This window comes from Gambusia affinis, linkage group LG13 (assembly GCF_019740435.1).
Source record: "Gambusia affinis linkage group LG13, SWU_Gaff_1.0, whole genome shotgun sequence".
Taxonomy (NCBI): Eukaryota; Metazoa; Chordata; class Actinopteri; order Cyprinodontiformes; family Poeciliidae; genus Gambusia; species Gambusia affinis.
Genome location: NC_057880.1, coordinates 18,115,831 through 18,126,623, shown reverse-complemented (window position 1 = coordinate 18,126,623; position 10,793 = coordinate 18,115,831). Strand labels below are relative to the sequence as shown.

At 36.2% G+C, this 10,793-nt stretch overlaps 1 protein-coding gene across 2 annotated transcripts; it reads left to right on the top strand.

Annotated features, from left to right (window-relative positions):
• Positions 1–580: 580 nt before the first annotated feature.
• Positions 581–9,898, top strand: tmem87b (transmembrane protein 87B). 2 transcript variants are annotated; one of them, XM_044137187.1, is made up of 19 exons: positions 581–799; positions 1,527–1,587; positions 2,091–2,182; positions 2,270–2,395; positions 2,487–2,537; positions 3,352–3,499; positions 3,613–3,674; positions 4,028–4,211; positions 4,497–4,596; positions 4,686–4,779; positions 5,284–5,355; positions 6,641–6,749; positions 6,924–6,982; positions 7,073–7,176; positions 7,258–7,331; positions 7,408–7,478; positions 7,659–7,711; positions 7,814–7,844; positions 8,054–9,898. In XM_044137187.1, exons 1-19 carry the CDS (start codon positions 653–655, stop codon positions 8,093–8,095), a joined length of 1,680 nt encoding a protein of 559 aa, XP_043993122.1. In that variant the 5' UTR covers positions 581–652; the 3' UTR covers positions 8,096–9,898. The 2 variants fall into 2 exon arrangements, with proteins under 2 accessions (XP_043993122.1, XP_043993123.1); XM_044137188.1 differs by lacking the exon at positions 5,284–5,355 and adding an exon at positions 4,958–5,029.
• The last annotated feature ends 895 nt before the right edge of the window (positions 9,899–10,793 follow it).

Here is a 10,793-nt window from a genome sequence, read left to right as displayed (position 1 = left end):
TGCATGTGAAGTTTCTAGTAAAGAAAGTAAAAGGACCCTAAAATGTGAAAATATAACATTAGGGGATTTTTTTAATACTTCAAATTACTTAGTTAAAAAGACACCACTAAAATAGCAACAGCTTGTATAGTGGTATAAAACTGCAACATTCTGTATACCGTAATTATTCTGTGGAGATTTCTTCTTTGCAGAAGATTAATCACTATAATTTATCTCCAACTATCCGAGTCCAAAAATACCGCTAGCTATATGATTCATTTAGACTAGGGATGCTGAAAAACAACTATTTTTTATATATTAAAAAATAGATTTGTAAAAATCAACATTTCTTGTGATTTCTCTCTAATTGCATGGTTACTTATCAAGTATCAATCTAGATTATGTGTGTAGGGCATAACAAACATTGAATTTAAACATTTACAACCTAATTATTTTTGTCCAAGTAACAGCTTAAAAATCATAAGGATAATAATTTATCCAAGTTACTTTAAGCAACTTTAATTGCTTAGAGTTCGTTAGAAATCTTCTATATATTTGAACAATATGTTAAACATTTTTTAGATTTGCTGTTGATGTCAGGTCACTCATCTCAGTTGTGTGCTGCATTCAGGGCGCCTCCTAGAGGCCAGTATCGGAAAATCAATGAGGAAACATGGCAGCTGCTGTCAGAATGAGGACGTGGAGTTGCCCGAGCCTGGGAGTTATTTATCCGTGGATGGTGTTTTTTACAGTTTTACTTGGCACAGTACATGAAACAGTCGCGGCACCAGAAAAAGGGCTATGGAAATTTGTGGTTAATGTAAGTATTAGCCGGAGGTAGTAGATAACTGCAGCACCTCAAGCTAACGCTAGCTGCATCAGGCTATAGATTTTAACTTGTAATGAGTTTAGTGTGTGCTGGTGATAGAACTCATTCATTTTGAGTGTCGATTTAACCTTATGCTATTATCAGCTGCTCTTTTTTGTTGTACTAATAAAAGTTTAAATAAAAAGCAGACGGTTTCCTAGCATTTAGCCTAAATGCTAGAAAACAATCTATGGGTAGCTAAGAGCTAACTAGCTCCAGTTAGCTCTAGGTAAAAATAACTTGTTTAACCATGTATTGTAGTGAACCGTAAAGTTATTAATTACCCCTTTTTTCCACGTATCTGTAATTGGGTTACAATATAACATCATGGCTGTTTTTCTCTAAAAACTCTTGTAATTGTAACATTTAAAGCTGATCCTTATCTTATTTCTCAGCACAATTCTTGAAGTCTGCCCTTGGAAAACATCTTGATCAATAATTCAAGTAGAGATCTGAGAAGATCCAGTTTCCTCTACTTTAGTTGCAATATTAATTGAGCTCTAAGTCTAGACTAGGTGAACCATATGGACAACATTGAAGTTTGCTGTTTACTTCCATCCAAAGATGGAACTACAATTTGTTTTAAATGTAAATTAGCGTCACTTTCAATCCTAATTTAATCTTTGCCTCACTGTCCTCCAGTGTTTTTGCTCACATGCTTTATTTGCTTTTTGTGCAGGACTCAAAACCGATCACATTAAATAAAGCCATGTTTACAGACACAGATGTTGTACTTAAAGGTAAGATCTGATATTGCACACACTGGTATTGTTCTTTCTTGTATGCCTGTCACAACAAGCAATAAATCAATTTATCACTTGATAAATCAAAAATTACAGAAATCATTTCCATTTTCATGCTTGTTTGTGTCCTGTTGAGAATTCATAATATTGAATATTTAAAATGTCTTGCAGTTCCAGTGCTAAATGTTCTTTGGAAATTAGTATTTGCATTATTATGCATTTATCGTTGTATTGATTGAAACTTGTTTCAAAACAAGAATATATGCCTATCTCAACAATTCTTCTTCCAGCAAAAATACGTTATTGTGACCAGCCTACTTGCTTGACTCTTGTAGTTTTAAAACTGTCTCTTTAGAAGAGTGAAATTTGGTGCTTCTTCTAGTTTGCACACCATGATGGTCTGAAAAATATCCAGACAGCTGAATTTCTTTTCATCCCAACCTTAAACTATAATGTTGCCTGTTTTGTTTCCTCCATTAAAAAGTATCTTCATTTCTCAGTTGTGCATTCTAGTTGTCCCAAGCAGGTGAACTTCACAATCCGCTGGCTTTTAAAATACCACCCCTGTTATAATGAATACAGTAATATTGACGTAAGTACAGTTCTTCCAAGCCATCAGTTTCACTAGTTAATTTTTTTATTTATGCCTTTACGACTAAATGTTTGGTTGTGATTCTAGGAGATGTACGAACGGACGCCGCTGAGCCGAGGGGCGAGCCTGGACCCGAAACCCAACGCAGAGGGCGAGTACATAGAACACACACACGGTGCAATTACGTGTAGCAACGTCTTTCCTGGGCTCCGCGTACGTTTCTCTATGTTCTTCAGCATTATTTATCGACATATTTAACAGCTTGACTTTTCTCATTACCCAGCAACTTTTCTCTGTTTCTCAGAAAGCCAAGGCAGCACCACGAGCTGTTCTAGCAGGCGGGAGTGAAGGACCTGTAAGAAAACTTAAATATTTTTCACTCCTTACTTTACATAAAGACATCAAAACTAAAGGTTAAGATCAAGAATCCCTACACAGTCTAAAAAAACTACAATGTTTCATGTACTATTATTCCAAATCTGGATCTGGATGGGAAAATGGTTTTCCAGACTGTCGTAATATGTTCATTCACTGAGAAAAACAACATTTTATAAAGTATTTTTATCTAGTTTCTAGTGCAAACATCTCAGTTCACTGTAAATAAGACAAAAGGAACTTACAACTAACTTTAGTGCAAGATATATGAGGTTTTAAGTCAATAATTCTTTAATATTGACAATTGATATTATTTTGCTTATAACAAAACATTTTCCCATGTTATAAGAGGGGACAAAAATGCCAGTGGACCTAGTAATTCTTTTATCAGTATGAAGGATTATTGAGTCCTATATATTTGTTAAAATTTGCTTGTGAGTTAGTTTTGTCTTATGTCAAGTGTACAAAGATATTTGCACTAGAAACTGAGCACAAAATAGATCTGTAATAACAGATGTTGTGTTTTTTGCAGTGTTTGTATGTCCATCTGTCTGTCCATGGCTTTTGCATGTTCTGCTTTTAAAGAAGAAATCTCGGTAGTGAATTTCATAATGGACATTTGAATTTATTATAAGTCAGAGAATGTACAGAAAAATGTGCAGGAACCCTGTAGATTATAATTAGTGCTAACGAATCAGAACAGTTAAGTTTATTATCTGTGCTACTTTTGATTTCCTTGCAGTTAAGTCTGTCCAAAGATTTATTGCTTCTGCGTTACTTATAAAACTTTGCAGGAAAAAAGTGACCCTAACTGGATTTATGATGAGTACGACATTGACAGCGCTAAAGAGAACGTCATAGTCACCACATGGAGGAATGGGCCTTATCTGCTGGTGCTTAAGTTCATTCCTGATATAAACGAGACTAACTGGAATTTAACAGGTGAGATATTTCACCATAAAAGCTTGGTTTGGAAATCAGCCGGGGCTCCATATGTTCCTTAATGTCAGATATCTATTTATGTTTATGTGATGCTTGGATGTTGTCGTTTCCAGTTAATGTGGTGATGAGAGGGAAACACGGCTACATTTCTGTCACAGAGTGGCCACTCATGATCGTAAGTACAAAACTCTAGGAGTTAGTTTTGCAACGTGTGTCACAGACACATTTTCATGTTCATTTTAAGATTATTTTTCATTCCCATGTGATATATTGCTGCAAACATTAAGTCTGTCTCTTTGTAGTTAAATTTGAATCTGTCAATTGAACAGTAGATCTGAGTTTTTGGATGTTAGAGTGAGGTGCAACTTATAGATCTAAACCTAACTCTGTAGTCTGAAGAGGAAAAAAATGCAAGGAAAGCTTCTTCTCAAGACATTAGTGGAGATTGTCTTGAGAAATTTCTAATAAATGGAGAAAAACTGCTTCCATATATGATTTGATTATCGACTAACGTCTTTCCGTTTGCAGTTCTACATGGTGATGTGTGCCGTGTACATCCTGTACGCCTTGCTGTGGTTCGTCTGGGCAGCCTGCTACTGGAAGGATCTGCTGAGGATCCAGTTCTGGATAGCTGGAGTCATTTTCCTCGGCATGGTGGAGAAGGCTCTCTTCTGCGCCGAATATGAGAACACCAATGTCGTCGGCTCTGCCTGTGAGTGTCTCTAGATGACCACACAAACTATATCTGACTTTGTTATTTAAAACAAAATTTGCAAAATTCTTTTGATAAATTTGATTTCCTATCAGCGAAATGGGTTTTTATATATCCCCTTTCAAATACCCTGGTTGATTATTTTAGGGAACAATAAAGGAACAGAAATAAGGCATATTAACAACACTGCAAACGTTGGGGGAAAAAAAAAGCAAAATACACATTTAAAACCATGAAGCAAATCTTGAAATTTCCAATTCTGTTTTCTTTTTTCCATTTCTGCAGCTCTTGGCTTGTTGATCTTTGCAGAGTTGCTCTCCGCTCTCAAGAGGACTTTGGCACGACTTCTCGTCATCATCGTCAGCCTGGGATACGGCATCATAAAGTATCTCATTTTCTGTAACGCAGTCATACTTGTTTTTGGTTTTGAAATATGAAGCGTTTACCGTCATGTTTTTGTTGTGTTTCTTTCAGGCCGCGGCTCGGGACCGTGATGCACAGAGTCGTGGGACTCGGCGTCCTCTACTTCGCATTTGCTAGCCTTGAAGGCGTCTTGAGAATCACAGGGGTGAGTCGAGCTCTCACGTCTTTAATTTGAAATAATTTTTATGAAACAAAACTGAGGGGGAAAAAATCTAGTTTTTTATAGAAGTTGTTTCCAAATAAACTATTATTGATCATGTTTAGACTTCAGCGTGACATCACAATCTGTTTTTCCTCAATACGTTTTGGGATTCATACTGAAGGGTCCAGACAATGGCCCCGCTCTCATTACAGCCATTGTTCTGGCTGTGTTTGATTCCTGCGCCATCTGGTTCATATCCTTCCAGTAAACTCATCAGCTGCAATAATCAGCGGTTAATGAAACATGAAGTGCTCATGGTGAGCCAGTGGATTTTGGAAACTCTTGCTTTTGGGGATTGATGATTTCTTTCTTTTATATCCATTTGGGTAAATAGTCAAATGTTTTGGTTGCTGTGTTGCTTTTCTTATCTCCCATCCAATCTGAGTTTTTTTTTCCTTCATCTTTCTCTTCTTTTTTTGTGTCCTTTGCACTCTGATTCCCCTCCAGACAAAAGACTCTGACTTGGCCCTGCTGGCCAACATTCCCCTGGCTCTGCTTGATTCTTCTTTATGCTGGTGGATATCCTTTTGTGCTCCTGCAACTTTCCCCTGTGTGGTTCCCTTCTGCTCCTCAAACCTTAAATGGGTGAATTGTAACATAATTTAAGTATGGTTTCTCTGTTATCCTGCATCTGGGAGGAAATAATTCATGTTAATCATTGGTTCTACATGTGCTTGTTTTCTTTTCTTCTGTTAATGATTCAACTGTTCTCCTCTAATCCTTTCCTGTGTAATGATATTTCCCTGTATTTAGTCTGGCTCGTTTTGTACAAACTCTGCATTTGGATGTCAGACTGAACTATCGAGGATCTGAGTTTCACAATCAATCCTACTGTTGTTGATTGCACAGATGGTATTCAAGCTTTAACTTAAAGTTGTGCATTTTTAGAAAAAAACAAAATACTTTCTGGTCATAAACTGACATATAGGCACTAAAATCCATTTGTTAACCCACAACAAAGTTGGATTAATGACTGAAATGTAAAAAAAAACATTATTTAATAACCCGTGAACCACCTAACTTCTAGTAATATTTTATTTTGTATTTGATAAAAGCCACATGTCAAAAATAGAAAAGTTTTACAGAAGATTTTGAAAAAAAACCTGTCACTATTATGTCTGATTATGAAAGTATTTACTGAAGGTTGTACAATTCAGGGTCTAAATATAAAGATCTAAATAATCTGGTACGGTGGACCCGCGGTATTTGCTGGGGGTTAGAGTCCATAGCTGCATCTGAATAAATAAAATCGATAGATACTGGAGACCCCATCTAAAAACATTTAGCACTGCCTATTTTAAAAGTTCAAACACCAAATATATGCCTAATATTTGATGACACGCACAGTGGAGGGCACAGCCAGTCAATGCTGAATGGCACTCTTTGATTGCAGTAGCATTGCAAATAGGTATTTCAGCCTCAGAAGCTGCTTTTTCTTTTGACTGTTTTAGATGTCCTGCATAAAACAATTGGTAAATTTTCCAAGAATAATTTTGAGTCACTTTGTAGAAAAATTTCTGAATACCGAACTGTGAATGGGTGACGATCCCCTGTAATAATAATCTATATATATATATATATTAAAAAAAAAACACATCTCTCTACAAAATCAGACGTTTCTCAGCACCAAGGATCTCAAACGCCAGTATGGCTGCCAAACAAATAGGTCAGTAATGGTGAACTCAACAGTTTATTCTCAGCTGCAGTAAATAAATCAAACTAACCTGTAGAGCTCAAATGGACCTTTTATTTTCACTTTGGTTTCCATGTGATGCCAGTTGTTTCCCTTGACTACCACTGCCACATCTTTGTCAGCTTAGCCCAAACCATCAAGACTCTGAAGCTGAGGAGAAACCCTGTGAAGCTGTCGCTCTACAGGCACTTTACAAACACGCTAATATTCGCCGTCATTGGTAAGTGCCACACCTGTCCTTATACAGCTGTAATAAAGCGAAGTTACCATGCCGACCAGGTTTGTGTCCAGAAAAAAACAACCTTTGAGTACATTTATTAAATGAAAAAAACAAAAACCTTAAATGAAAAATCACACAATAATGCAGTTTCTCACCGTCGTCTTTCCCTTTCAGCCTCTATCATCTTTATGGCTTGGTCTGCTAAAAAGTTGCACTTAGCAGGTTGCCAGTCTGTAAGCATACTTTTTTTTCTTTTCCAGTTGTACCTCTGTGGCTTTTGCTCATTTATTTAGTTTTTTTTAAATCTACATTTTAATTCTTAGGACTGGATCGAGCTTTGGGTTGAGGACGCTTTCTGGAGATTCCTGTTCTCCTTTGTTCTGCTCGTCATAATGATTTTATGGCGGCCGTCCGCAAACAACCAAAGGTAAGAAGGAGTTCAGACAAGTTATTAAACCACCAATAACTAATGTGTCCACTGCATTAATTATTATTTCTTTGACAACAGGTATGCGTTCACGCCTCTCATTGATGACTCCGAAGACGAGGAGATTGAAGAGTTCGTCGCGTCTTCAAACATCGGTACGGTTTTATCGTAGCAGCTTTATCCGAAAGGTGTGTAAACATTTGTTGACAGATTTCTCTCCTAAAATTGTAGCAGATGGCATAAAGTTGAGATCAGCCAAGGTTGAGACAAACGGCACGGCGAAGCCTCCAGAAACAAACCCAGTGAGTAACACTGCAGCGTTCAATTTATTCTGTCTTAACTTATTTATTCAGCATCTTCCTTAAATGATAACTTCATAAAATAGGAGCAAGGTTTAGATTAAAAGTCTTTGGGGTTTGTTGTATCAGCAGGTGGCAGTATTTGCTCTGATTCTCTGTTTTTTTTTTTTTTTACTTGCTCAGGATGAAGACTTGAAGTGGGTGGAGGACAACATTCCAAGCTCTCTTACTGATGTGTAAGCATCCTTAAAAGTGCAGTGAATTATTCTCTTTTAGATTTTCTTTTAATTTAAGGCATGTGTGATTGTAACTGTGTGCTTCTCATTTCATCCCTGCAGAGCCCTTCCAGTCCTGCTCGACTCTGATGAGGTATGAAAAACTTTTATAAAGATTGAAACCACAAAATAAGACACACAACTACACTCGCCCCAGTAATAATTACTATCTAATCTGCAGAAAGTACTGCTTTTCTACTTCTGTTTTATCAGTTTGGCTTTTGAGCCTCAGATGATTGGTTTAAATAAATGCAAACAAAGGAAACAACTTATAAGAATTATTGTTGCATTTTTATTTTCCAGGAAATCATGACGACAAAGTATGAGATGTCGAAGCTGGAGTGATGCAGAAAACCTCCAGTTGGTGGAGAAACACAGAAGCTGCTCCTGACGCTGAAGCAGTTTCCACTAGGATTTTTCTAGTGGACAATGGTGGAGTGCCATTATTTTATTTCTTTTATTCTTTTCTTTTTTTTCAGGGCATCTTCTTAAGTAGGTGCTACCTCTCAGAGTTGTGTAGGCAACGCAGTTTTGGGGGGAAGCTGTTGCTGCTTTCCATGTTTTTCTTACCTCGTCTAACAGAAAGAAACAGTTCTTGTCTTTTTACAGACCAAAAGATTTACTTTATCAGTCTTTCTTCGTCCGTTTTGAGCTTTCCAAAGAGAGTATTTCCTGTTATATATTTATTTCTGTCATACACTATAGATGTATTTTGCTGGAGAGAGCCTCATGGATAAGCGTACTCTCCAATATATGATAGGATGATAGGATTTAACTCTTCAAAATATCTGAATGCCTATTTTTTCCCCACAATAAGTATTTAAAAAATGATAAATGGAAGTTAATTTTACAGCCACAAGACAGATTTTAACTACAATATTTAACATCAAATCAGGATTTTGGTTTATATCAAAACTTGCCGATGTTTGTAGAAGTTGGGGAAATACGTTTTGCATAAATCGGGAGCGTCCTGAGCATCCTGTTTTTACCAGATGTAAAAACGACTTTGTAAACTGCAACACGGTAATTTTGCATAGATCTTTTGCTCTTACGCACTTTGAGGATCAAAGCTGTGCCTACGTGTTCGTCTTTTATTTGTGAGGCCTCGTTTGGTGGGTTTCTGAGAACAACTTGAGTGAAAGTATTTTTTTGTGTCTCAGTTTGAAACGAACCAACATCCTGAGGGTTAATGAATGTGTGTGAGGGAAAGAAGAGAAATTAAGGATTTGTATAAATTTAATTGTAGGTGGGTTAGTTGAGACGTGTAGAATTAGAGTTAATGTTTTGGAACTACTGTGTGCGTGAGATGTGGAGCAATATGCTGTATGTCCGTTAATGCAAAGTTTAGTGATTTTTTTTCATTATTTATTTGTGTCTCAAGTGTACTTATGCGTTTATTGTATGTGTTTTTTCCATGTTTACTGTAATGTGTGTTTACGATGTGTGCTTCCATATGCTCTGCACTGTCCTAAAATATTTTCCAGTCTGCAGTTTTTTTTCTTTGCAATGTTTGTGTTAATTACTGATAAAATTATTGAATTCACAGAAACCTTAGTAACAAACATGTTGTCTCAGTCTTATTCTTTTTCATTTTCTTTTCAAAAGACCTGCCTGATTTTTATTTTTGTCTGGATGTAGTCTAAATCTAACAGCAGAGCTTGTTTTGGTTGTCTTGGCAACGTCATCACACATCATGAGTAATGTGGTCAGCACTGGCTGACCACTTGAATGGGTTTATAATGTCCTCATTGCAATTTTTCTTTTTGTATTGGTTGGAAACCTGGAAATATTTGTGCTTATGATGGCGAATTATGATGTTATTTAAAACTGCAGACACCTGAAGCTGACCTCGAATTATTTGTACAGGTTGGTTTTGGCCCAGTTCTGCCTTTTTTCTTCTTTTATGATTCCACAAGTGGGAAGTGTTTGGATAAGAAAACTCATCTTTTTTGTCATTTTACTTTTCTGAAATCAGCCTGAAGTATTGCAATTCAACGAGGCAATATCAAGGGTTTCCTTTTTTTCCTTTTCAAACTGTACAATGCACTCAATAAATATTATTATTGCAATTGAACGAGGCAATATCAAGGGTTTCCTTTTTTTCTTTTCAAACTGTACAATGCACTCAATAAATATTATTTGAATTCAGGAGCATGTTTTATCATTTACGATTTCACTGGTTGTTTTACCGTACCAATTTAAAGAAGTAGGAGAATTCTACTAAACAAGCTTAGATCAAAATGACAAAAATATTCACTGAAACATAAAAATAGTACCCTAAGAAACCTATTTGGATAGTTTATCAGCAAAAAAAAGTTGATTGGCTCTTTAGTTACACTTTAAGATACTGGTTATAATTTTGATAAGTTTACATACTCTCAAAAGGGACTTGACAATCTCTTTTTTGTTTTTGTTTTTATTAAGGCATTTGTTCCCTTTTTGCTGTAAACTTGTATTAACTATTAACAGAAACAAGATTTTGAATCTGTTGTGAATTTTCTCTTGCACATACATGCTCAAATTTAAACCACCCACTAATATTTGGTTTAACACATTTCCACCACATATTTTTTTTGTTGCCATCAACACACTTCATTCACAATTCTGGCTCAACTTCTTATGAGATTGTAAAGCTCACTTATATTGGCTGGTTTCTTGGTATGAACCCAGCTTTTGAGATTTGTCCAAGGGTTAAGGTCGTGAATTCTGGGAAAGTTTTTTGAGTTTGAAAACCTTCTTAGCACGACCAGTGAAACTTATATGGAGCTACAGCCAAACACTACCAAGAAAATTGAATGGCGTTTCAGGATTGGCTGCTTTGCAAACATGTCATTTAATGTTATACCTAGCTTTAATTTCCCAAGCTGCGTTTTCTTTCAAATATTTTAGAAAAAAAAAACTAACAGTGAATGTCCCAATCTAATGTAATCAAATGTAAAAAAAAAAAAAAGGAGTTTCAAATATTATTTTAATGTCCCGTGAGGACCTCACTGCACTCCAGTGGTAAGGTCCTTTCAACTAAAAACGTAAACTTAAGACTGAA